The 26,704-nt window shown below is 51.1% G+C and overlaps 1 protein-coding gene across 5 annotated transcripts; it reads right to left on the bottom strand.

The window, feature by feature from the left end:
• Positions 1-13: 13 nt before the first annotated feature.
• On the bottom strand, positions 14-26,704 carry FBXO17 (F-box protein 17). Of its 5 annotated transcripts, XR_006891626.1 has the most exons (9): positions 26,478-26,704; positions 17,440-17,595; positions 9,638-9,772; positions 6,647-7,012; positions 5,841-5,952; positions 3,539-3,634; positions 2,633-2,768; positions 968-1,277; positions 14-655 (listed from the first exon to the last, which is right to left on the bottom strand). XR_006891626.1 is itself a non-coding variant. In XM_046683005.1 (8 exons), exons 4-8 carry the CDS (start codon positions 6,993-6,995, stop codon positions 1,134-1,136), a joined length of 837 nt encoding a protein of 278 aa, XP_046538961.1. In that variant the 5' UTR covers positions 6,996-7,012; positions 9,638-9,772; positions 17,440-17,595; positions 26,478-26,704; the 3' UTR covers positions 14-1,133. The 5 variants fall into 5 exon arrangements, 4 of the variants coding, with proteins under 4 accessions (XP_046538961.1, XP_046538963.1, XP_046538962.1 ...); XM_046683005.1 differs by having other exon boundaries at positions 14-1,277; XM_046683007.1 differs by having other exon boundaries at positions 14-1,277; positions 17,440-17,518.

Raw genomic sequence — 26,704 nt, 5'->3', positions numbered from 1 at the left:
AAAGCGCATGCACGTGGCTACTGTTCTAAGCTCTGGAGTCAGGGGTGTGGCACTGAGGCTGTTCCCTTTCCTGCAGGCCGGGCAGCCCCCCCCCCACTTCCGGGCTGGGTGACCTTGGGCAGGTCATTTGAACTCCGAGCCTGTTTCCTCCTGGCCTAAGTGGCATTGATAAGGGTGCCTGGGTAAGAGCCATTGGGAGAACAGCTGGGAGCCGCGTGGGAGCTGTCCCGTGCGTCCTTGTGGCCTCTCTGGGTTCTCAAAGCCGCCTCCATTTGCTGCATGCCACTTCACACACCTCCTGAAGTTCTCACTAGTGGGATCTTCCCACCAGGCCTTGCAGGATCAGAGCTGGGCTAGAAAGAACACCAATGACAGACAAAAATCCCCCCTCACCTCACACCGAGCACCAGTTTTATTGAGCTAGTTTGCTGGCTGAGCTGAGCGGGGTAGGGAGTGGGAGCTCCCCGCCGGGCACGCCCTGCTCCTGGAGGACGGGGTGTGGAGGAGCGGAGTGTGCTGCCCTGAGGCGGGGCAGGGGTTGGGGTCCTCGGCCTCAGGAATTCTGAAGGGAACAGCTCCAGCCTGGCCTAACAGGGTATGCTGATGGGCAGTGCTGGTGGAGGTTGCAGGGGCCCCACAGCTGAATCCGAGACTCCTGGAAACAACAGAAAGGGATCCTTTGATGTCCCTGGTGGTCCCCTTAAGGGCAGACTGACAGATTCACCTCTGCTCCCTGCCAGCCATCAGCTTACCCCAAAAACACGCCGACAGGAGCCACTGGCCCAGATTGTCGGCAGCTTCCTCCCCCATTAGAAATCCTGGTTTGGCCTTTGATTTGGCTCTGTCTACCCACTGACAGCCCCATGTGGGTAAACAGTTTGCAGGCAAAGGAACCGCCTCCGAGGTACCCTCCGCCCCCCACCGGGGGAGCCGTGAGCAGCCTGGCTGCATCCCTGGCTTTGCGTACAATGTGTGGGCCCCGTGCTGAAGCAGCAGCAAGTGGTGTTCCCTGGAGGCCACGTGGGAGCCCGCTGTCCGCGGGCGTCCTCGGGCTCCCGGCTGCCAGCCACCCTGGGTGGAAGACGGTGTCTGGCGGAGGGCAGTGCTTCCCGCAAGGCACGCAGGCCGGTGCGCTAGGACAGGCGGATCCTGACCCGCACGCTGGAGTGGGTCACCAGGGCGCCGTAGTGCCCCACCCAGGAACGCGTGTCCCTCCCGTACTGCTCAAAGGACACGTAGCGGATGCCCTTGCCGAAGTTGGTGAAGACATGGGAGACCTGCAAGGGGAGGAGAGCAAGAGGGTGAGGTCTGTGCTCCTCCACCGGATTGCAGATACTCCCCCCCGGAACGGGTGCCAGGCCTGTCCTGGTGCTGGGGAGACGGCGGTGAAGAAGGCAGCGAAAGAGCCCGCCCTGGTGAAACTGACCATCTCGTGGGGGACCAGGCACTGGAGACGGATGGAAAGGGACAGAGGGAATTCGGCAGGAGGGCGGGGTCGTAAAGTGAGGTGACATTTGAGCAGAGACCTGAAGGAGAGGAAAGAGCCATGGGGGAATCTGGAGGAGAGTGTTCTGGACAGGAACAGTCAGTGCAAAGACCCTGAGGTGGCAGCCTGCTGGGAGCAGAGCACGGGGAGAAGTAAGAGATGAGGTCAGGGAGCTAACGGGCAGATCCTGGGGGTTCTTGTGGGCCAGGGAAGGACTTCGGCGTCTGGCTTTTCCATCTTTTGCAACTTTTTTATTGAGATAAAACTCACCTAACATGAAATGCACCATTTTAAACAGTACAATTTAGAGGTTTTTAGTCTATGCACAGCGTTATGCAACTATCACCACTGTCTAATTCTGGAACATTTCCATCACCCCAGGGAAAAACGCTGAATCCGTTAGCCACCATCCCTCACTCCTCCCTCCCTGTCGGCCCCTGGCAGCCACTCCCTGCCTGGCTCTGCCTGTCCTGGACGTTTCACATAAACGCCGTCCTACACTCTGGCCCTTGGCCCGGCCTCCCACACCTAGCAGGTTTCCCGGGTCCCTCCGTGTGGCAGCGTGGGTCCAGACTCGCCTCCTTTCCACCAGTGCCTGGTGGGACTCTGAGATGGAGCCATGGAGGGTCACAACCAGGGGAGACGTGTGACCTGACTCCCTTTTCAAGGGGATCTTTCTGGATGCTGTGTCTGCATGGTGGGGGGTCAGGGAGGAGATGAGGAGTGGAAATGAGACCACTGAAGGGTTGTTTCGATAACTGGGGTGCAGTGATCGTGATGGCTAATGCTCGGGAGCCAGCCTGGGCTTGGGTCAGGCCCTGCACGCTTCTGTGCCACTCTGGGCCAGGCCTGTGCCTCAGTTTCCTCAACTCTAGAAGGGGCACAGTGTGAGGACTTGGGTTCCCCGCTGCATTCCCAGCACATACAGCAGTGCCCAGTACACGGTAGGTGCTCAATAAATGTATGCAGATCAAAGAGGCTGGTGTGCTAATGAAATGAGTTGATGCACAGCGCCTGGGCTGTGGTAAGGGCTCAGAGATGGTTGGCGGTTCTGGATGAGAGCGGAGGGCCGCCCCTGAGCAGAGTGAGAGGTGGGGTGCACCCCTGGGCGGGTCGGGGGCAGTCTGGAAGGCGCTCTGGACCCACCTGCCGGCAGCCTGGCTCCGTCCACTGAAGGACAGGGTTGGGCGAGGCCGAGAACTTGACCACTTCGTTCTCGTACACGTCCAGGAGGCGGACCCGCAGCCGGTAGACGCAGCCGCAGTTCTCTCGGGCGCCCCACCTGCCGGGGGGCGGGGGGACGGTGAGCCTGGACGCCCCCCACCACACTCCCCCGTCTCTAGGGTGGGGAGGGAGGCTGAGGGCTGGGCCTCCCTGCGCCTGGACGAGGGTCGCGCCCCCCTACGGCGCAGATGGGGAGGTCTGGCTGGGGAATCTGGAGGAGGAGCCTGGGCATAGGAATCTGGACGCTGTGGGGAGGAGCCAGAGTCCCAGGGAAGAACCTGGATTTTCGGCGGGGCAGCAGGAGCTTGAAGGAAGAGCCCGAATGCTTTGGGGAGCAGCGGGGTGCTCTGGAGAGGAGGGGGCTTGTGCTTGGCCCGCAGACTCTGAAGCCGGCCAGCGCCCCCATCCCAATTCTGCCGCTCAGTTCTCAGGACACGGGGATCCCTTCCCTTCTGAGGCCGTGGGTGTCCACAAGCCCTCAGGGTCAGCCTAAGTTGCCGACTATGGGGGTGGAGTGGGTGAGAGAGGCTGGTCTGTTTCAGACCAAGCGAAGCCAGTCAACAGCTCCCATGTCAGCGACCTGGGGACTGCTGGGAAGAGGGGGTGGGGCGACGAGTGCAGAGTGAGGGGTCTGGGCTCCCCAAGGCTCCGCCCCTCCCTGGCTCTGCACCTCTGAGAGCATCGCTTCCCCTCTCGAAGCCTCAATATGAAGGGGCAGAGTAATGGGCCAGCCCATGGGGTTGATGGCGGCGGGAAACGAGCGCCTCCCGCAGAACCGCTGCCAGCACCACAGTCGGTGCTGGGGGCAGGTCGCCAATCTTCACTCACCAGTCGGCCACACAGATCTCGATCTGGGCGCTGTCCAGCAGCTCCTGCCACACCCCCTCCATGACCAAGTCCACAAGCTGTCTCTTGAAGCACCATCTGCGAAGTGGAGACCATGGGGGAGCAGGGGCAGACAGTCACAGCCTAGAAATCACCTCCTCCAAGAACTCCCTCCCCCCAACCCTATCTTCGGCAGCCCCTCAGGGTTTGCTCTACCAGCTAAGATGGATGATGGGCTGGGCAACCCTGTTGGCCTCTGCGATCCCCTCCACCATTCTCCCAGCTGCTCTGGGCTCCAGGAGGCTGACCGCTATGCAAGCCTACCCCTGATATTTGTGGGGACCGGGACATGGGTACCAATGGAGGCCCACATTGAACGGGGCATTCTGGGCCTTCTGAGAGTGTGGGGGCCCGGCTGTGGGGCTGTAGTGCCTGCAGAGATGGTCTCCCTTCCCCTCCCTTCCTGTTGGGTCAGCAGTGGGAAGCTCCAGCAGAAGATGGAAGGGAGAGAAGAGAGTAAAATCAGGGTATTTACCCTCCCGGCTCCCTCCCAAGGGATCACTGTGGACTGCTGTGTGCCTCAGGGAAAGGGCACAGCTCCGAAGTGGCCTCTCCTCAGAGCCTTCTCTGTCTCACATTTCAGTAACTTCCCCGTGTCGGGTCTAGGGGTGGCGATAACCTTCCCCAATGTTACTAGCCCGGGCTCCTGCAGTACTGCCTGTGGTCTGCCTACACCTTTGAACACTGTCCTCCCCCCAGTTTGAATGTGCCATAGTAATAGAAATAGTGCAGTACTGGCAGAAGAAGTGATAAACTGGCCAGTGGAACGGAACCCAGTGCTCAGGGACAGACCTAGGTATGCAGAGGAACTTGACAAATGACAGAGGCGGCACCGCCAGTCCATGGGCGAATGGATGGATTCTTTAGACGATGCTGTGGCGAAAACTGGCTCAATCTGTGGAGGGGGGAAAACTGGACCTTTCCTAACACCACATTCAAAGGTGGATTAAAGATCTAAATGTGAAAGGTAAAACTATGAGGTTACTAGAAGAAGGTATAAGAGAATTTTGTTAGGCTATAAGCGTGGGGAAGGGTTTTTTAAACAAAATTTCAAAAACAAATTCTAGAGCGAAAAAAGAGAGAGGTGAATTTGATCATATGAAAATAACAACAAAGAACACCACGGACACAGTTAATCCAGATGGAGAGTGGGAGATTTCCACAGTGTTCAGGATGGACGAGGGACTGACAGGTAGACTCTACAAGGAATTCCTGTATATCAACAAGAATAAAACATCAACCCTAATAGGAAATATGAACAGGCACTTTACAAAAGAGGGAATCCAAAAAGCTAACAAGCATATGAAGAGATGCTTGATTATTAGGAAATCGAAACATGCAAATTAAAACAGCGATGAGATATCACTTCACCCCTAATATACTGGCAACTACTAGAAAGCTGGATAATGCCACAAGAGAATGGTTGACTATGGGGGGAGAGACAAGGAAAATGGTTGTGGGGTATGAGGGTAGAGAGAATCAATAAATCAAACGGTTCTGATGGCTTCATAGCATTTATCACAATCAGCAGCTCTGGAGCCAGAACCCAGATTCCCTGGGTTCAAATCTCAGCTCCACCATTTACTAGACGTTGGTTAGCCTCTGTGCCTCAGTTTCTTACTATAAAGTGCAGATAATAACAGTCTCTACCTCACAGGGTTGTTGCCAGGATTAAGAGCTCTATGCAAAGCATCTGGCATAGAGTAAGTCCTGTTTTTTTTTTTTTTAAAGATTTCATTTTTTTTCCTTTTTCTCCCCAAAGCCCCCCAGTACATAGTTGTATATTCTTCGTTGTGGGTCCTTCTAGTTGTGGCATGTGGGACGCCGCCTCAGCATGGTTTGATGAGCACTGCCATGTCCGCGCCCAGGATTCGAACCAACGAAACACTGGGCCGCCTGCAGCGGAGCACGCGAACTTAACCACTCGGCCACAGGGCCAGCCCCAAGTCCTGTTGTTTTTGCTGTTATTTTACTGGTTATGTGTGTAATGTCTTCCCCCACCCTACAATTAAAATGTAGATGAAAAAAGAGCAGGTTCCTGATGTTGCCGCATTTTCCTTGTGTCTCTGGCATATAAAACAGTGCCTGGTACCTGGCAGGTCCCCAACAAATATTCGTTGATTGACTGCCTGAATAAATGAGTGAGGGAAGGAGAGGATGAAGGTGGGTGAGGGTGAGGAGGATGATGGGGTTGGGTCCGCCTCCCTCCTCGGAGCCCTTGCCCCAGGGATCAAGGGCCACTCACTCGAAAGAAGTCACGAAACAGGTCTGGGAAGGCGCCCCCGGCACCCGTGTGAGGTTCTTTTCCACGGCCCAGCCGTTCCCGCCGTGCTCCACCTCCCAGCCTCTAAAGCCCTCTGTGGGATACAATAGGGTTGAACACAAGGGATTCGCCCGCCAGCTCGCCCGCAGAGCCCGCCACCACCCAATTAGCCCCGCCCATCAGCTTCTCCCAGCAGCCTGCATTCCTGGTCCCACCCCACCACCCCGTCACCCAGCCCTGCCCATCCTCTCAGCTACCCCTCGGCCCCACTCGGTCCCATCCCCTGTTCCACCTCTCTTCAGCCTCTCAATTTACTGGGTTTCAATCCCGGCCCGCCCACGGCTCCTTCTACCCAGACCCCATCCTCTCCCACCACTGCACCCCCGGCTCCTCCCTTGGCCCCGCCCACTCCTCAGTTCCCGTCCCCAAGGCCTCTCAATACATCGCATATTTCCATGCAAGCTCCGCCCCCTCCAGCACCCAATCGGCTTCTCCCTAGTCTTCCCCTTGGCTCCTCCCTCTTTAGCCACGCCCACCGAACCCACTGTCCCAGCACGGGGCCATTCCAGCCGCGGCCCCGCCCCCTGGCTCCGCCCGCTGGGTCTCCCCCATCCATTTGGTCTCCCTCCACTGCCCACAGCCCCCGGCTCCTCCCACCCAGTCCGTCTCTTCCCCAGCCCCTGAGGGGCCTCGCCCACCCACTTTCCCAGGAGCATCTTTCCTGGACCACGCCCCCCGGCTCCCGGCCCTGGCCCCGCCCCCTCCCAGGCCCCGCCCCCGGTACCCACGCTCTCCGCAGGAGTTGAAGATGAGGTTGCGGCCGAGGGGCGCGCGCAGGCAGTAGCGCGCCAGGGCGCAGAGCGGGAACTCCTCCTCGTCCTCGCCGTGGGGCGGGCAGCGCTGGGCCGCCGCGTACAGGGCGCGGCCCTCGGCGCTGCGGTCGCGGGCCAGCTGCAGCAGCCACACGGTGGGCCCGTCCACCACGTCGCGCCACGCGCGGCACACCGGGCGGCAGCGCAGCACTAACGCGCGCGGCGGCACGTGGCTCAGCACCTGCACGAGCAGCTCCGGGGGCAGCGCGTCCAAGGCTAGCGGCGGGTCCGCGGGCAGCCGCCGCCGCGAGGGCCGCGCGCCCATCGCCGGCCGCCGGAGGCCTGCAGGGCGAGAGGGGTGGGCGGGTCAGGGTCATCTGGCCTCCCTCCACCGCTCCTCCCTGGACGCAAGCCCGCTGCGGCTGGACTGTGACCCCACCAGGTACGTGGGCCACCCGGGACTGACAGCGGCCGCGAAAACCAGGCACCTAGTTCCGGCCACCTGGCTCCGGAGGGCGATCGATCGGCTTCTCCCCAACTTTCCCCCTGGAGCAACAACCCCCTGGCCTGACCAAGACCCCCACCGGGACTGCTAACCATGGCTCCCATCCCTGGCCGGCGCACTCGTGTCAGGCTAAGCACTTTATAGATGACCATAAGCATACTGAAGACCCCCGAGAAAAACCCAGCGGGGAGGAAACCATTGTCACCTCAGCCCCCAACCTGTCCCAGCTCCTCAGGCCTTTGGAATTCATGACCTGTCTTCAGCAAAATCTATTTCCTCAATCTCTTGACTAGGACATTCTTGTCACCTTCTTGCTCTAATCAGAACCCAGCTGTCCTGTGGCCCTTCCAAGTGGGGAAATCTCCCTGCTCCTTGGTGCTGCTTCCAGACCCTTCTCCCTCCATCCTCCCCGAGCTCCCCAGCTATGAATCTCATCATCAGAGCAGATCGTTGACTACCCCACGGGGGGCATCATCCGCTGACCCAGATCACTACTTCTCACTTCTCCAGGCTCACTGTCGACATTCTTAGTCATTTCACATCCAGGTAGATGATCCTTCCTTCTGTCTCCTGCCCCCTCTCACCCTTTCCTGACCTGCTCTCCTCTCTGTCCCCCCCTCCCATGGTCACACCTAGACCTTGTCTCAATGACGACAGCATCTTCAGAGCCTCAATCTCAGGCATCTCTCCACCCGTCTCCTCCTCTCTTTCCAGCTCTCTCCCCGCAATGCCCTAGACCCCCACTGTCCTTCCAGCCCACTGGGGTCTGCCACCCTGTGTCTCTCCCTCCTTTTCAGGCCCCTCATCCCCTCACATCCTCATTTCTTCCTTATGCAGCTTAACTTCCTTGGTTTCTTTGCATACCACATCACCTCCTCTGGCTTCCTCCTACACAAGACCCTGGTTAAATCCAGCCCCCCGTCTACCATGTGCCTCTCCCACGCAGTTTAAAGCTGCTGAAGGACAACGCACAGCTTCACTGGCTGGTCTCCCTTCGAGTTTATGAACTTGACCCTCGAGTGTGCCCCTAATGCTGCCCAGCCATCAGGTTTACATTTTTCTTAGGCCCTCGCTCTTCCTCTCTGTAGATAACCATTTCACATCAGATCAGGAGTAAACACCCAAGTCAGGTCCTGGCCCTCCCTGCCCAGAGCCCTCGTCTGGCTCCATGTCATTCAGGGGAAAGGCCAAGTCTTCACCGTGGCCCACAAGACCCCTCACAATCTGCCCCCATCGCCTCCCTGCCCTCATCTCCCCCTCACTCACTCTGCCCCAGCCACAGCGGCCTCCACACCTCAGGGCCTTTGCACAGGCTGTTTCCTCCACCTGGATCCAGAGGATTTCTTTGCTCGCCTCCGTGCTTCCTTCAAGTCTTTGCTCGAATGTCAGCCTCTCCACGAGACCTTCCCTGGCCACCTGATTTACAACTTCTGGGCCTCACGACCAGCCCACATTGTAACCACCACAAGGGCAGAACTGTTGTTTCTTTCACATACTGCAAACCACAGTGTCCACAGTGGAGCCTGACATAGAATAATTGAGCGATAAAGAGATGTTAAATGAACGAACGAATCGTCACACCAGAAGCCCACTGCGCAGGTGAGGATGCGAGGCACAGTGAGGCGAAATCCCTTTATTTAACAAGAACTCAGCGATCAGCCCAAGATCTAGTGCAAAATTCATTGATTTCCCTGTTTGGGGCAGAACAGCCTCGTCCTGAAAGTCCGACACCTGGATCCAGCCGGCCCGGGTTCAAGTCCCAGCTAGGCCTCTTCCTAGTAATGTGACCAAGGGCAAGTCACTAATCTCTTTGTGCCTCAGTTTCCCCTTCTGAAAATGAGGATGTTAACAGTGGTTAATTCCTAGGGTTATTGTGAGGATGAAATGAGTTAATATTTGTAAAGCACTTAAAAAAAACTGCCAGTGTCTCACAAATAAAAATGATATTAATCTTAAACACTAAATTATTAGTTGCTCTTATGATTACACATCATAAAAAAATGACAAGCCACCATTTAGCTATATTTCATCTGGCAACATTTCTGGAGCCCTCATTTGGCCGCTGAGCTGAGCGTTTAAGCTGGACCATCTCCCTGAATCCCATCCTCTCAGTGTGATGGCCAAAACCATCCTTGGAGGTGGGCCCGGGTTAACAGCCTTCAGCCAGCTAACGCTTGTCATGTTGTCTAAAGCCAGTGGGTGCCCGGTTCCTGTCAGCTGTTGTTATTTTTAAACAAATCGATGAAGGTCTTGTTAAGAAATCAGGCTCTTTCGGGCAAGCGGTCTATGGACATGGCTCACAGCCCGACACCCCTTGGCCCCGACGACTGAGTGACCGACATCGTGGAGACCGGCTTTAGAGACTAGAGTGTGCTTTGCCCCCGCAGTTGTTAGTTGCGTTAATAATTAGCAGCAATTTACAAGCAAGTGCACCAGTTGCCTGGCGTGGACGGGACACTCACCAGAGTGTAGCGGGTGGGCCCTCTTCGGGAATGCGGAGATGGGGGACCTCTGGAGCTGGGGGGGCCCCTCACACAAGGAGGGCAGCCAGACTTCACTGAGGAGCAAGGACCTTCAAGCGACGTACCTCCTGAGCCCTGGGGATAGAAAACGCTTGTTTAGGATGCTCTACTGAGGGCCCCAAGGCACCTCATAGCTGCCAGGTCCACACGGCTGAGTGCCGACTGCCGGCTGGCTCATGTGGGCCCTGCTGCCGGGGCATTCAGGAGCATGTGCATGTTTAGGGGGGAGGTTTTTACTGGTTGTCACAGTGACTGGGGGATGCTACTGGTATTGTTTCCAGGGACCCATGATGCTATGGCAGAGCATGTCTTCCCAAATGGCTATACAACGTACCCTACCTGACACGCTCTTCCAGGGCTGGACCCCTCTCCATTAAGAAGTGAGTCCAGGGGCCGGCCCGGTGGCCGAGTGGTTAAGTTCACACATTCCGCTATGGCGGCCCAGGGTTTCGCTGGTTCGGATCCTGGGCATGGACACGGCACCACTCATCGAGCCACGTTGAGGCGGCATCCCACATGCCACAACTAGAAGGACCCACAACTAAAAATATACAACTATGTACTGGGGGGCTTTGGGCATAAAAAGCAGAAAGAAACCAAAAAAGAAGATTGCAACAGTTGGTACCTCAGGTGCCAATCTTTAAAAAAAAAAAGAAGTGAGTCCACACCCCTCCCCTGGACATGGGCAGGCCTCTGCGACTGCTTCAACTTTCAGAACAGCGCAGAAGTGACATTGCTAAGGGGTTTCCGAGGCTGGGTCGTCACAGAGGAGATGCTGTCAGGATGCGCACCTTGGGAGCCCTGAGTCCAGGGGTGTGCTGCTCAGTGTTCAGCAACTGGCTGTCTGGGGAAAAAGGACAAGAGTCTGGGTTTGTAGCATTTGCTGATTTCCTTGGTGTAAGTACACCCACTGGGGCTGATGGCGAGTTCTCACGGTGAAGACCCTGCCCTGTGGGGCTGGAGAGTTGCCCACAGTCCGCTCTCGCCAGCCGCCGCTGCAAGCTGGTGCAGCATCCCGCTGCCTGGACCCTCGCTTCAGGCTGGCTGCCCTGAAGTCATCATTCTGGAAAGCCCGCGTGGGGACAGAGGGCGATGCCTGGGGAGCCCCAGATGTCTGAGTGTCCACATCCCAGGTGCTAACATGGGACTGAATCAGCCTTCAGACGACCCAGCCGCCGTGTGTCGCTGTCTGAGGGCACCTGCCCGAGAGCCCCTAAGAACCGCTTAGCTGAGCTGGGTCAATATCCCCAGAGCCATAAAAAATAACGAGAAAAGAATGGGCATTGTTTTAAGTCACTGCGGGTTTTTTTTTTAAGATTTTTATTTTTTCCTTTTTCTCCCCAAAGCCCCCCGGTTTACATAGAATACATAGTTGTGTATTCTTCGTTGTGGGTTCTTCTAGTTATGGCATGTGGGACACTGCCTCAGCGTGGTCTAATGAGCAGTGCCATGTCCGCGCCCAGGATTCGAACTGACGAAACACTGGGCCGCCTGCAGCGGAGCGCGCGAACTTAACCACTCGGCCACGGGGCCAGCCCCATAAGTCACTGCGTTTTGAGCGGTCTATTGTGCAGCTACATGTGACGATGCTCAGAGACCTGCATTTCATGGCATGGGTACCACTTCAAAGAGCTATCCTGCCCCGGATGTCAAAGAGCCCCAAGGTATCTATCCAAAGAGCTTGAAGTCAGCAATCCCAAAAGTCCTGTGCACCCCAATGTTTATTGCAGCACTGTTTACAATAGCCAAGACGTGGAAGCAACCTAAGTGTCCAGCAACAGACGAATGGATGAAGAAGATGTGGTACATATATACAATGGAATACTACTCAGCTGCAAAACAGAACAAAATCATTCCATTTGCAATAACATGGATGGACCTTGAGAGAATTATGTTAAGTGAAATAAGCCAGCGAGAGAAGGACAATTTGTGTATGACTCCACTCATATGAGGAATTTAAAATTATGGACTAAGAACAGTTTAGTGGATACCAGGGGAAAGGTGGGGTGGGGGGTGGGCACAAAGGGTGAAATGGTGCACCTACAACATGACTGACAAACATTAATGTACAACTGAAATTTCACAAGATTGTAACCTATCAATAACTCAATAAAAAAAAAAGAAATAGTTTAAAAAAAAAGTAAAAAAAAAAAAAGAGCCCCAAGAAGAAAGAACGGGTGCCCGATGCAGACCGATCTGGGTTCAAATCCTGATTCTGCCTATTTCCTATCTGTGTGATTTGGGGCAAAAAATAATTATCTCCACCGAGCCTAGTAAATGTAATGCAGGAAGAGCATGCTTTTCTGTTTGTTTTTAACAGCATGGTATTAAATATATTCATAGTGTCATGCCACCATCGCCACCATCCATCTCCAGAACTCTTCTCTTGTAAAACAATAATGCCCGGGGCCGGCTCAGTGGCGCAGTGGTTAAGTGTGCGCACGTTCTGCTACTTGGTGGCCCAGGGTTCGCCAGTTCGGATCCCGAGTGACAACATGGCACCGCTTGTCAAGCCATGCTGTGGTGGGCGTCCCAGATATAAAGTAGAGGAAGATGGGCATGGATGTTAGCTCAGGGCCAGTCTTCCTCAGCAAAAAAAGGAGGATTGGCAGCAGTTAGCTCACGGCTAATCTTTCTCAAAAAAAAATAAATAAAACAATAATTCCCCATCACTCCTTCCCTCCTCCCTCCAGGAACCACCACACTACTTTCTGTCTCTAAGATTTTGACTACTCTGAGTCCTGAGATGAGGAATCATACAGTATTCATCTTTTTGTGACTAGCCTATTTCATTTCTCATCATGTCCCTTGAGGTCCATCCATGTTGGAGCATGTGTCAGAAGCTCCTTCTTGTTTAGGGCTGAATAATATTCCATTGTATGGAGAGCTCACATTTCGCTTGTCCACTCATCTGCGGATGGACACAGGGTGCTTCCACGTTTTAGCTATTCTGACTACTGGTATTTTTAGTGGTGTGATATCTTTATTTGATTTTATTTAAAAATCTGGAATCTTTTGTACCCTTAGCTTGTGATCAATGACTCAATGATTCGTTTCATGATGAATCTATGTCCTGAACACCAACAAAACATTCTCTGCCAAGACAATTTCAGGCAGCACTACAATTTCACACCGGGCAGAGGTATACTCATTTAGAAAACGTGTTTTTTTCTGTTTCTCAATCTGAGGGCTGGCTATATATGTGCATTCATTTGTAAAAATTCATCAGACTGTACAGTTTGAGCGCTTTTTAGAAAAGGTTTCCTAAAAACAACAATAAAAACAGAGATGGTAATCCACGGAAAGGAACAAAAAGATATCCAAAAGCTCTCCCCAAAGTTATCAAACAAAAGCTAGGACTGCTATAAAATGAAGGAACCCATGGAAACTACGGAGAGTTGGTTCTCTCTCTCCTCAGCAGTTCCTCGAATTGTGTCGGGCTAGAGACCTTTTGTTTTTTGCTTTTTCTCCCCAAATCCCCCCAGTACATAGTTGTATATTCCTCGTTGTGGGTCCTTCTAGTTGTGGCATGTGGGGCGCTGCCTCAGCATGACCTGACGATCAGTGCCATGTCCGCGCTCAGGATCTGAACCGGCGAAACCCTTGGCCGCCAAAGCGGAGCGTGCGAACTTAACCACTCAGCCACGGGGTTGGCCCCTAGAGACCTTTTTATAGTGACTGGAAAATTTTGCACAAAAATACTGCCATGGGACAGCCCCATGGCGTAGTGGTTAAGTCCAGCATGCTCTGCTTCGGCAGCCTGGGTTCACGGGTTCAGATCCTAGACACAGACTTACATAGCTCATCAGCCATGCTATGGTGGTGACTCACATACAAGATAGAGGAAGTGGGTACAGATGTTAGCTCAGGGCCAATCTTCCTCACCAAAAAAAAAAAAAGAGAGAGAGAGAGCTGGGGGCTCCTGAGGCATTTCTCTGTCTCCACGTGGTCTCTCCAGCTGAGCATCCTTTTCCCAGAATCTACACTCAAAACGTCAAATAATATAATTTCATTTTCAAGGCTCCTGATTCACTAAACTGTGTTCATTTGATACAGTCATTTTTACTTTATTAATTTTATTCCTTAATTTTTGTTAATTTTACCTTTATTATTTTAGCAGTTTTATTTCAATTGATTTTGAAATTATTTTAATCAATTTTATCAGCTAATAACAGATTAGAATGACTTACGCGTAACCCTTATGCATTTATAAATGTATGTTTTTACTGGCTGTGATATTTAGACAGTTTTGTCCTTGAAATGTCATTTTACCAACTTTTTATTTTATTTTATGAATTTGGAAGACTGACTAAACTGTTACTATGAATAGTAATATTTCAGTATCAGCCTAAATACACGGGTAATGTTAGCATCTCCCCTCCTTAGGAGTCAGCGAATATTCACTGTATAATTACTTCAACTTTTCTGTATGCTTGGACACTGTCATAAGACAATCATGGGGGGAGAAGAGACCCAAATGCCCCCCAGCAGGATAGGTGGTGGCTGGAGCTCCCACTATGGAGGCGATGATCTGGGTTCGAATCCTGGGCAGGCCATCTCTTAGGTGTCCTGCTGACCTCTGAGCCTTGGTTTTCTTGCCTGTAATTTGGGGATAACTCTTGCTCTGCCTCAAAGGGTCGCTGTGAGCAGTGAAGGACAAATGTCCCTAAGCCATGCCCAGGACTCAAGCAACAAGACCCAATGGTAATAAAACAAGGGGTAGGATTTTGCTCTCAGGGTGAGTGGATCATCTGAAAGGATGGGGGGCCCTCTGTGGATTCACCTTGGGGAGGGGGGAAAAGGAGAGAGGAGTGGGCGCATGCGTACCTCATCACCCCCGTAAACTCAGCCACTGCCCACAGCACCCACGTTGACCTTGAACCCCTCAGGGAGAGTAAGAGAGCAGGCCACCGAGCCAGTGCCAGAAACTATCCCGACACCACCCCATAGAGAGACAGTCACCAGGGTAAGCTGGGGGATCTCGGTGGTGGGATTCAGGCTGCCGTTCTGCTGTGTGTGCACGTGTGCATTTCTTTGCATTTATAATTGCACGTGAGCCCTGTTTCCAAGATTGGGTACGTTTAAAAAAAACTACCTTTATTTATTTATTTTTTTGCTGAGGAAGATTGGCCCTGAGCTAACATCTGTTGCCAATCGTCCTCTATTTTGTATGTGAACCACCACCTTAGCATGCCTGCTGATAGTGGTGTGGGTCTGTGCCCGGGGAACCAAACCCAGGCTGCCAAAGCGGAGCCTGCCGAATTTAACCAGTAGACCACCAGGGCTGGCCTGCCAAAAAATTACCTTTATTGATGTATAATTCACATCCAATAAAATTCACATATTTCAAGTGTACAATTTTAAACAACTCTACACAACCACGTAACCATCACCACAGCCAAGACAGGGAACATTTCCGTTTACCCCCTCCCAGACAACCCCCACCTCCACCCCAAGGCAGCCACTAATCTGCTTTCCGCCACAATAAGTTCGAGTTTTCTTTTTCAGATTTTGTATCAATGGAGCCATACAGCGTGCCAGTTATCAGTTTACTGCCTTCCAGCTCCAAGCGGCGAAATACGAGTTTGGCCCTTTAAATCTTTTTCCTTCGCCCGCTGACATGATACGTTTTTCCAGTAGAAGGAGCCAGAGAGTCGCTGCCGGTGGGACAGGCTTTGCCTCCAGCTTCCAGACCTGCTCCCTGGAAGGCGGGCAGCTTCTGGGGCAGCTCGGGCAGCGGGCACGCCTCTCCAGGGTCTGGCAGCCAGCGGCATGCCCTGGCCCCCCACGCCGCCATCCGTGGCTTCCTAGCAGGGCGCCCCTAGTGAGGCACGTCCTTGTGAATTGCTTTCCCCAGCATCCTAGAGGACGGACTTCTGGCAGTTTCCAGAGGGTGGATATCCAGCAAGTCCCACCGGTGCAGCCTCCCCAGGGACTCCCCTGCCGTCTAGTGAGCCTCGGCCAAGCATTCTGCAAGGAGCTCAGAGTCTCTGGGGGCTGTCATCTTTCTAGAGCTCTCTATCTTGGATCTTAGGAGTCATGGCTGCTCCTTATAGCTGCTATTTCTATGTTCTTTAGCATTCTCCTAATTTCTTAGTAGCTAATTGCTCTTACACGAATCCTCTGCTATAATGAATAATTCTGTATATTAAACATTCTCCCTTCAAACTACTGTGTGGCTCAGTGTCCTGGCTGGATGCTGACTGATACATATAGTATGTGCTCCCTGTGTCTTCCTTCCTTCAGGATAACCTTTGCGTGATTCATACACATTGTTGCAGGTGTCGATCAGGAGTCCATTCCTTTTTATTGCTGCATAGTATTCCATTGAACAGGAAATCCACAATCTGTTTATCCGCTCACCATGGTGGACACTTGGGTTGTTTCCAGTTTGGGGTTACTAAGAATAAAGCCGCTATGAACATTCCTGTACACGTGTTTAAGTGGACGTATGTTTTCATTTCTCGTGGCTAAATGCCTGGGAGCGGGACTCTTGGATCATATGGTAAGTGTATATTACCAAGCGCATTTCACGTAACAAGAAAACACCCAGCGGTTTTTCAGCCTTATCGTGCCCTTTGCATTCCCATCAACAGTGTAGGCGAGCTGCAGTTGCCAGCACCTGCTGTGGTCAAGCTTTTTCGTTTTAGACAGGATGGCTTCCTTTTCAGGCCTCTGGGGGATTCCGCTGTATCTGACATTCTCCCTTATTAATTTTAACTTTTTGCTCTTGAATTGTAGTGCTGGGGTTGCTTCTAATCTGCAACAATTGGTTACATAAAAATCGTCAATGAGACAAGGTTAAAATTTTTTGCTCTTTAAAGTGGTTTGCATGTCCAAAGATTTGATGTGGGGCCAGACTGGTGGCATAGTTGTTAAGTTCGTGTGCTCCACTTCAGTGTCCCGGAGTTTGCAGGTTCAGATCCCAGGCCTGGACCTACACACTGCTCATCAAGCCATGCTGTGGTGGCATCCACATACCAAATAGAGGAAGACAGGCATAGCTGTTAGCTCAGGGCCAATCTTCCTCACCAATAAATAAATAAATAAATAAGATTCGGTGTGGCTTCTCCTTCGAGAAGGCAGACTGAGCTATTGATAATCAGGGCCGTACTAGCCTGTATGAGCCTTTGGGTAGATTTTTTTTAAAGGCAGCCATTCTGGGTGAATGCACCCCTGGGCCAGCACTGCCTGGTGGTCAGAGCAAGGGCTGGATCTGAGACCTCACTTACATGGCTGCCTTTGGCTGGCCTCATAATAGTAACAGCTCATATGTGCATGGTCCTGTGCTAGATGCTCTCAAACCACTATCCCAGGAATTCCAAGTTCAAATGTCTACAGGAGACAGGCAGTACCCCAAAGGAGGCTAACTGGTGGGAGAACCAGGGAGTGGTGGGGACCCTGGCAAACCAGAGCACAGCTCAGCCTGAAGGCTGTGCCAGCACTCACTCTGGCTGACTGACTGCCAACTGGGTGGGTGGGGGGCCCAGTTTGGCCATATCTTCCAGTTTTTCAAAAGAACCTGGAAATCTCAGTTTTTATGCGAAATCACCCAATTTTCAAATGTTAGCAATGTGTTAATAGTAATAATAATAATAAATAGTAAAGCAAGTACAGGCCAGATGAGACAGATCTACAGACCCAGGAACCGACTTGGGGTGGCCATTTTGTGACTTCTGTGTTTTCCCACTTGATCTTCACACCATGAGGAAACTGAGGCCCAGAGAGGAGAAATGACTCACATAAGGTCACACAGCAGTCAGAAGTGGAGTGGGGATTGAAATCTGGGCAGTCTGATCTTGCTCTCAACGGGCATTCTCTCTACGTACGGCAAAGAAGTTGAACAGCAAAGTCAACAGCAGGGAGATCATCAATGAAAAAGCCATGTTGATCTGTTTCTGAAATACAGAAAGCAGACAGAAGTGCAAGGGCTGGGACAGAACTCACAGTGGGAGCCATGGAGCCTCAAGGACCCCAGAGGCTCTGGAGCCAGAGGGTCCCAGGCTGGCGTAGGCGTGCAGGTCAGGACTGAGAGGGCAGAGTGAGGGCAGAGGTTAGTCCATCTTTGAAAAAACCATGCCTATTGGCTCCCTGCTCATCGCCTTCCTCTTTCACGCTTTGCCACACAGATCTCAGGCTGCCCAACGCTCTCACACCAGAAACACAAGACAAGAATGGATGATTGTTCCCTAAACAAACTGCACGAAGCGTCTGGGAAGTGCCAGGCTGCCGGCGTTTCTGGGTGTAGCCCTCCCCATTCCAGCATCCAGGTCCCAGCAGAGACTGGCTTCCTCCGTGCTATCACCAGACAGAGGGCTCAGTCGGCCCTTCAACTCGACAAAGGCCAGTGGGAAAGAAGGACTATATTTGTAACAGCCCCAAACCTCATCCCAGTTACTTAAAAGAGTCCCCCAGCCCCTCGTTTGTTTGAAAATGTGACTGGACAAAAAGGATCAGCAGATACTTGAAGGAAACTGGGAACCTGAAAGAGAAGGAGAAGCTCCTCAGGCAGAACCAGAGCAAAGTGACCCCAGAGGAAACAGACGATTCAGATGCCAAAGGAAAAGAACAAAACCTAATTAGCACACTCAGGGCCAGCTTCAGGCTTCATGAGCATGTGACTCGTGCATTCACACCTGGCCCCACACTTAGGAGGGCCCCATGCTTGTTTTAACGCTCTGTTGTTGCCAACTTGAAATTCGGAATCATTTTTGAGCAAGGAGCCCACATTTTCACATTGCCTTGGGCCCAGCAAATTATGTAGCTGGTCCTGGGTCCACTTAGATTTGAGAAGATATTGAAAACGAGACGAGAATAGGATACTATAAAAAGAAGAATGTCTTCAAGAAGAAAAGAAAAATCTAAGAAATAGATCAGACGAGTTAGAAACAGGAAAATGCTTCTCTCAAAAGGGAAAAATGAAAGCGATGAGAAACTGCAGGAAAAACAAAAAGCTGCTTAAGAAAGTTGTGGTCTGAATATGATAGACACTAAACTGGATCCATGTTGTGTCCATTTGACAAAGTGCAAGAGAAAGGAATCCATGTGACCTGGGGGCTAGGGGCATTCTCCTTAGAGAAGCCTGTTTATTGGTTTTCATGGGGAAAAGATTGCCTTTTTTTTTTTTGAGGCATAACTGACACATAACATTGTATAAATGTAAGGTGTACAATGCGTTTTGATACTTATATACTGTCATGTGACGACAATTGTAGCATTAGCTAACACCGCTGTGAAAATTAATAAAGGAAACCTCAACTAACGTTGGAGTATGGAGGCCTACGGAGGGAGCTCTCACATCCTACCGCTCATGGTCAGTTTCCCTACACAGGAAGAGACGTACCTTGCATCTCCAACAGGAAGTTGTCTCCACCTGACTACCCTGGCAGGAGGAAGGAAGATTTTCTCCTTGCCCAGCAACAAGCCCAGCCAATGGAAAATGCCGCTGCTCAGCCAATGAGAAGCCACTGTCACTCTGAACTCTTACTTTCCTCCAATGAACTTTTCTTAAAGACATTTCATTTTTTTTTGAGGAAGATTAGTCCTGAGCTAACATCTGCTGCCAATCCTCCTCTTTCTGCTGAGGAAGACTGGCCCTGAACTAACATCCGTGCCCATCTTCCTCTACTTTATATGTGGGACACCTCCCACAGCATGGCTTGCGAAGCAGTGCCATGTCCACACCGGGGATCCTAACCAGTGAACCCCCAGCTGCCCAAGCAGAATCTGGGAACTTAACCGCTGCGCCACCGGGCCGGGCCCCAAAACCTTCCATTTTGTTTAACTCCCCAGAGTATCTCTCTGCTTGCCAGAAGAGATACTGTCTGATTCATGAATCATTTCATAAAACCAATTAGATTTTCAAATTTACTCAGTTGAATTTTGTTTTTCAACACATGTATCACGTCACATAATTATAATTTCTTTTTTGTGATGAGAACGTTTAAAGATCTGATCTCCTAGCATGAAGACTGTCTTTTTAACAAATGGTGCTGGGAAATCTACATGCAAAAAAGATGAATTTAGGCCTTTACCTCACACCATACACAAATAGCAACTTCAAATGAATCATAGACCTAAAAGTAAGAGTTAAACCTGTAAAATTTTTAGAAGAAAACAAGAGAAAAATCTTGTGATCCTGGGTTAGGCAAAGATTTCTTATATATAACACCAAAAGTATGATTCATAAATGAAAAGAATGGATTAATTACGCATCAAAGTTTGGAACTTTTGCACTTCAAAAGGCATCATTAAGAAAATGAAAAGACAAGCTATAGATTGGCAGAAAATATTTGCAAATCATACATCTGATAAAGGACTGGTATCCAGAATATATAACGAACACTTAAAATCAATAATAAGACAAACCAATTTTAAAAATTGGACAAAGGATTTGAATAGAGATTTCACTAAAAAATATATGCAAATGACTGATAAGCACAAGAAAAGATGCTCGACATCGTTAGTCATTAAGGAAGTACAAATTAAAATCACGATGAGACGCCACTTCATGCCCACTAGAATGGCTATTGTTCAAAGGATCGGAGAGGATGCAGAGAAACTAGAAACTTCTCATTGCTGGTGGGAATGTGAAAAACAGCCACTTTGGAAAACAGGCAGTTTCTTTAAAAGTTGAACATTTAAAAAAAAAACAACTTAAACTTGCCACAAAATCCAGCAATTCTAGTACTGGATTATCTACCCAAGAGAAATGAAAACATATGCCCACATAAAGACTTGATTGCGAATCTTCATAGCAGCATTATATATTTGGAAAAAATCCTAATGTCCATCAATGGATCTTCAGCAGCCATCCGGTGAACAGAGCAACAAAATGTGGTCTGTCCATACGAGGGGATACTGCTCAGCAATAAGAGGAATGAAGTACTGTACATGTTACATCGTGAGTGAACCCCAAAACAGAATGCTAAGTGAAAGAAGCCAGACACAAAAGAGCTCCTATTGTAGGATGTATTTATATGGAATGTCCAGAAAAGACATATCTAAAGATACAGAAAGATGAGTAGTTGCCTGGGCTGGGCATGGGAAGAGGGAGGGAGCACAAATAGGCACAAGAGATATTTTTGGAGGTGATGGAAATGCTCTAAACTGTGGTGATGGCCGCAGAACTCTGTAAATTCCCAAAAATCTCAGAATAGGGCTGAATTTCATGGTATGTCAATTACACGTTGATTGCTGTCAAAAACCCCTTCAAACTTTACAGTTAAAGCAGGCAAGACTGAAGCATGTTACTTATGGCAACAGAACAGACTTGACAGTGGGAAAATACACGGATGACTGACAAAGGATGGGAAATGAAAGGTGGGGGAGGGGGTCCAGGATGCTCAGCTCACCCACCTCTTAGCACGGGAATCAAAAGTTGCCAGAAGAAAAAATAGAAGTGATGCATGAAATTTAAACTTAGAAAGGCTAATAAGAAATAATCCCCAGGGGGCCAGCCCCGTGGCCAAGTGGATGGGTTTGTGCGTTTCGCTTCGGCGGCCCAGGGTTTCACCAGTTTGGGTCCTGGGCGCGGACATGGCACCACTCATCAAGCCACGCTGAGGTGGCGGCCCACGTGCCACAACTAGAAGGACCCACAACTAAAAAAAAATACACAACTATGTACTTGGGGTGGGGGCTTTGGGTAGAAAAAGGAAAAATAAAAAATGTTAAAAAAAATACCCAAACAGTACAATTATTAAAAAACGCTGGGGCAGTAAAGCAGAGGAATACACAGTTGGCCAAATACCATCTTTCATAGCAGACAGTAGTAGGTGATTCTGGATTTCTATCTATATCTCTGTCATTTCATTGACATCACCCTCTCAGTTACCCAACTGCCCTCTAGGCCACAGTGTGAGAGACGGGGGAGGCGAAGTTACCTTGGCTGTTTGGTATATTCTAATTTAAATGTAATGAATATCATGTGTAATAAAGATATGCTTTTTTTTAAAAAAAATAATAAACCAATCAACCAGTGCAATGTCACCATAATTTACCTAAAATGCTATCAATGAGGGACCAGCCTGGTGGCATAGTGGTTAAGTTCGTGTGCTCCGCTTCAGCGGCCCAGGATTTGCAGGTTTGGATCCCAGGTGTGGATCTACACACCACTCATCAAGCCATGCTGTGGTGGCGTCCCACGTATAAAATAGAGGAAGACCGGCGACAGATATTAGCTCAGGGTCGATCTTCCTCTCAAAAAAAAAAAAAAAAGGAAAAGGAAAAAAATGCTATTAGTGAGAACTCACATACACTCCTGGTGGCAGGATAAGTGGGTATAACCACTTTAGAAACTAGTTGGCATTTTTTGCTGAAGTTGAAAATGTGCCTCCTCCAGGACCCAGCAATTCGACCCTAGAGCCAGGAAACTCATACTAGAATATTCCTGAGAGCATTGTTCCTCACAGCTTCAGCCTGAAAATGACCCAGCTGCCCATCCACTGTAGGATGTGTAAATAAAGGTAGTCACAGAATGGAATACTATGTAGCAATAAAAAGGAGTTAACTATAAGTACCCACTGCAGACTGAATGAACCTCAAAAGCATAATTTTGAGTGAAAGATGCTGGACAAAAGTCACCCGAAGTGTGGTTCCAGGACAACCAGACAGCCTGGGACAAGCCCGGCTACACCTGTGGTCCCAAGGTAGTTAGGGTAATTATTAATAGTGACTTCTATTGCTTCCAAAATTTCCTGGTTTGGATGATAAATTACTCACACCAATGGTTCTATTCTTAGCAAGTTCGCACACGGGCTAAACTAATCAATATTGTTTACGGATGCGCGCATAGGTACTAAAACCACATGAAGAAAAGCAGAGCAGAGAAGTGAATAGCATGAAAGTGAGGACGGTGGCTCCTAGAGGAAAGGAGAGAGCTTCAACCAGAAGGAGCACACAGGGAAGCATCTGGGAGCTGGCGATATTCTTGCTGTTGAGCTGGGTGCCAGTTACATGGGTAAATTTATAATTATTTGTTAACGGTACATATGTTTTATGTACTTTTCTGTATGGATGGTATATTTCACAATTAAAAATAAATGATGCCATCAATGAACACCATGCTTATTTAAGTCAAAGAACGCAATTGTCTAATTGCATCTTAGTGCAAGAAATAATTCACATTTGTCAAGTGCTTTCTTTGTGGGGCACTCTGGGAAATTCTTTCCGTGCATCCTCTCGCTCCCAGGAGGCAGCGGTGACATTTCTGGGCGAGAGGGCATCACAGGGCTAGCAAGGGACACTGGTTTGGGGAATTACTGGTGACAGCCTGAAGTCCCAACTTTAACTTTTTCATGACTGGGCAAAAAGGCTTTCCTTCTGAGTATGAGATTTCTCCTCTGAAAATGGGAAATGTCGGGTCCACATCCCCTCACCATAATCCCCAAGCCCACAAGCTCTGAAAACTGAAAGTCTTTCTCAGACCCAGGTGGTGTCAGAGCTGACTTGACTGGCATGAGGTTTTGTTTATTCCCCTGGGAATGAACAGGCATTTCACTGAAGAAATATCAGTACTTCGGAGCGCACGATGCTCCCCAGCCTCGCCGGGGGTCTCATGTAACGTACAGGATGCATTCCATAGGACTTGCCTAATATTCATTCATAGTCTGGATTCCCAAACGCATTTGGCCTCAAAAGTTTTGGATAAGACACTGAGGATTTCTAATAACTCCCGCCTCTCATGGAGGTGGGAAAATTAAAAGGTCAAGCCTGGCCCTCAACAAATGTTGGTTGTTGTGACTGTGATTAACAGTGAAGGTGGGCGAAGGGACTGGAGTCTGTCTGCACCTCCACACGGCGGAGTCACGCGGCCACTGAACCCACAACCAGAGGAACGTGGGATGAGGGGAGAAGAGGTCAGAAAGTAAGGGACGAAACACGGCAGAAAACCACACTGACGGCGAAGTCAGGGCCACGTGCTGAATTTTAAGAAGAAAATGCTAAGTTCAAAATCTATCTCTACAAAAAAGAGAGGGAAGGACCCAACAGGGTCATGGCGTTAACAGCGGTTATTCCCAGGGGAGGAGTCTGTGCTGGTTAAGAAACATCCTTCACAAAATACTAACGGCTGCTGTTAACTGAGAACTGACTCAGCTCTAGGTACGTGGGGATGCTTCACAAAACCCCACAGGAGCCCCACAGACAACCCCATGAGGCAGGCGCTGTTTTTCAGCTGGGGAAACTGAGGCTTGGAGGAGGGCAGTGACGAACCCAAGGTCACCAGCCAAGTCAGTGGCAGAGCTGGGATTTGAACCTCGGTGTGGAAGATGCCAGCGTCTGTGCCACTGTGCACATCTTCATCTCTTTGCTAGTTTCTCAATTGTCTGACTTTATTTTCCCCATAAAAATTTCATCATAGGGCCACCCAGTGGCGTATTGGTTAACTGCGCATGTTCTGCGTCGGCGGCCTGGGGTTCACCAGTTCAGATCCCAGGTGCGGACATGGCACCGCTTGGCAAGCCATGCTGTGGTAGGCGTCCCACATATAAAGTAGAGGAAGATGGGCATGGATGTTAGCTCAGGGCCAGTCTTCCTCAGCAAAAAGAGGAGGATTGGCAGCAGATGTTAGCTCAGGGCTAATCTTCCTCAAAAAATAAAAAATTTCATCATAAAGTAGAAAGAATAGTAAAACGAACATCTCTGTATGTTCCACATTTTGCCATATTTGCTTTCTCTCTATTTTCATGAATTCTTAAATATTTCGACATGGGGCTGGCCCAGTGGCGTAGTGATTAACATCACATGCTCCAATTCAGAGCCCAGAGTTCACACATTCGCATCCCAGGCGTGGACCTATGCCATGCTGTGGTGGCATCCCACATATAAAGTCAAGGAAGATGGGCACAGATGTTAGCTCAGCAACAATCTTCCTCAAGTCCCAAAAGAGGGAGACTGGCAACAGATGTTAGCTCAGGGCCAATCTTCCTCACCAAAAAAAAAACTTCAACTTGCATCTCCTAAGAAAGAATCAGAGCACTTTTTAGGTCTTCACAACCACTTACCACCAAGAGAAGTCCATTCTGCCCTCTCATACCCAGCCCGTGAACAATTTTCCTCATTGTCCCAGAAAAGTCTTCTGCAGCTGTTTGTTCCTGACAAGCTCGGGGGCTTGCACACTGCTGTGGGTGGTCACGGTTCCCCAATTTAATCTAAAACACTGCCCTGCCTTTTCCATTTTCTTAGATTATAATACTTTTATCATAGAAAAAAAATAAGGCACTCTCATTTCTATTTGATTTGTGAGCCACGTGTATAACCTGATTGGGTTAAACAATAAAAATCAGTATTTAAATAAACAGCCAACAGGGAAGCTGACAGGAATGCTGTGATCATTAGGAAAGCTGTCGCCATCTATTTTTAGCAAGAGATTAATGTGTAAAAGCTGATAAACCAAGAGATAACCATCCAAGAATCTGCTTTAAAGATGTGGAAGTAACTACCAGAGGAATCAAAAGCAGAAAAGATTTAAAACGATGCGCCACAGACCACAAGTTACTTTTTACCATTTCTGAAAAGTAACTTAATTTCCAAACGTTTTCATTGGCCGTGGGGCTGGCGGCTGCGGTTTAAAGGATCCGTTATTTTTCCTGTAAAGCTTTGTCTTTCCTATTTGTCCTTTGTTCTTGTGCGTTCCCGGGACGTTTTTAAAAAGCTGTTATTATTTATTCTAAAAGTGTGTTTGCAATAGTGCGATCTTCCCAAAGCGGGAGTGAACAGATGCTGTCTAAAGTTGAAGGAACAAGATACCCAGCGTTCAGAAATATTCCTGGACACTGCAAAAGTTGACTTAGAAGAACCAAATTTAAATTGGGAGGAGCTCAAAACACCCTGTGCCCAGTTGCTAAATCAAGCAACGGCGCCGGCGCCGGGAGACCGCGGATGGGCAGGGTCTGCGAAGGGGCGGCGGCCGGCAGGGACAATGGGCACAGCTGCTGGCGAGCGGCCCGGCCCTTCGCCGGCTGCAGCGGACACGTGTCGGTCGCTGCGTTTGGAGGGACGGACTTAATGGTGGCCTCGCAGCGGGCGGAGCGGGACAGGTTTGCAAAGCAAAGCCCTCCCCGCAGGATCTGGGGCTCACTCTGGCCCGGGAGCCCAGGACCGGAGGCCCAGGAAAGGGCGCAGGGGCACAGGACACCCGGGACCCGCCCCTCCGGGTAGGGTCTGGGGGCGGAAATCCTTCCTGGGACCCCCAGCGGCGAGTGGGGACCGGACGCGGGTCCCGACCTGTGCCGGCGCTCACCTGGTGGCCCGCTCGGAGGCGGCGGCGGGCAAAGATCCCCTTCCCCCCGCTGCTCCGGGAGGCGGGCGGGGGCTCCCCGGATCGGCCCCCCAGGGAGCCCCGGGGCGGGCGGTCCTCCCCCGGGGGTGCTGGCGGCCGCGGCGGCTCTGGATGCGGCCCGCCCTCCTCGGGCGGCTGCGCCGGCGGGCGGGACCCGGGAGCACGGCGGGCGCCGGACCGGGCCCAGCTGCCACGAGGCGGGCGGGGACCAGAGCCAGCCCCGCGCTCCCGGGTCTGGGGGCCCGCCCCTCGGGGAGCCTGCGCGGTCCCCACGTGGGGATCTGCGGCCCCGGCGCCCCGCGATCTGACACCTGGGTCCCCGGCGCCCAGCCCGCCGCCTCCTCTGGGCGAGCTCCACCTCCGGGAGCCTCCCGCCGTGGGGACGCCCCCGGTTCCCCCAGGACCCCCAGACCCGGGTTTCTTTCTCACCCCGGCCTCCCGCCTCCAGCCGCCTCCGCCATTCGCAACACCTCCCCACCATCTGTCCCCTGCTCTTACCTGGCTTAGCTGAGACTGTGACGCTGGGCCTGGTTTGAAACACTGGATCAGAGTTCCTCCCGCGGGGATCCTCTCTAACTTACATCGTGTCCCCAGAGCCTCGGAAACCCGGCCTGCTCCCACGCTGAGCCTCGCTACCCCGCTTACTTCTCTGCGGCCGCGACAACATGTGCCCCCTGCTTTGGAAACCCGCCTCCCCCGCCTGTATGGCACACAACTGGATTAAC

Source organism: Equus quagga, chromosome 13 (genome assembly GCF_021613505.1).
Source record: "Equus quagga isolate Etosha38 chromosome 13, UCLA_HA_Equagga_1.0, whole genome shotgun sequence".
NCBI classification, from domain to species: Eukaryota; Metazoa; Chordata; class Mammalia; order Perissodactyla; family Equidae; genus Equus; species Equus quagga.
The sequence above is the reverse complement of the archived record's forward strand: the minus strand, read 5'-3'. Positions and strand labels throughout refer to the sequence as shown.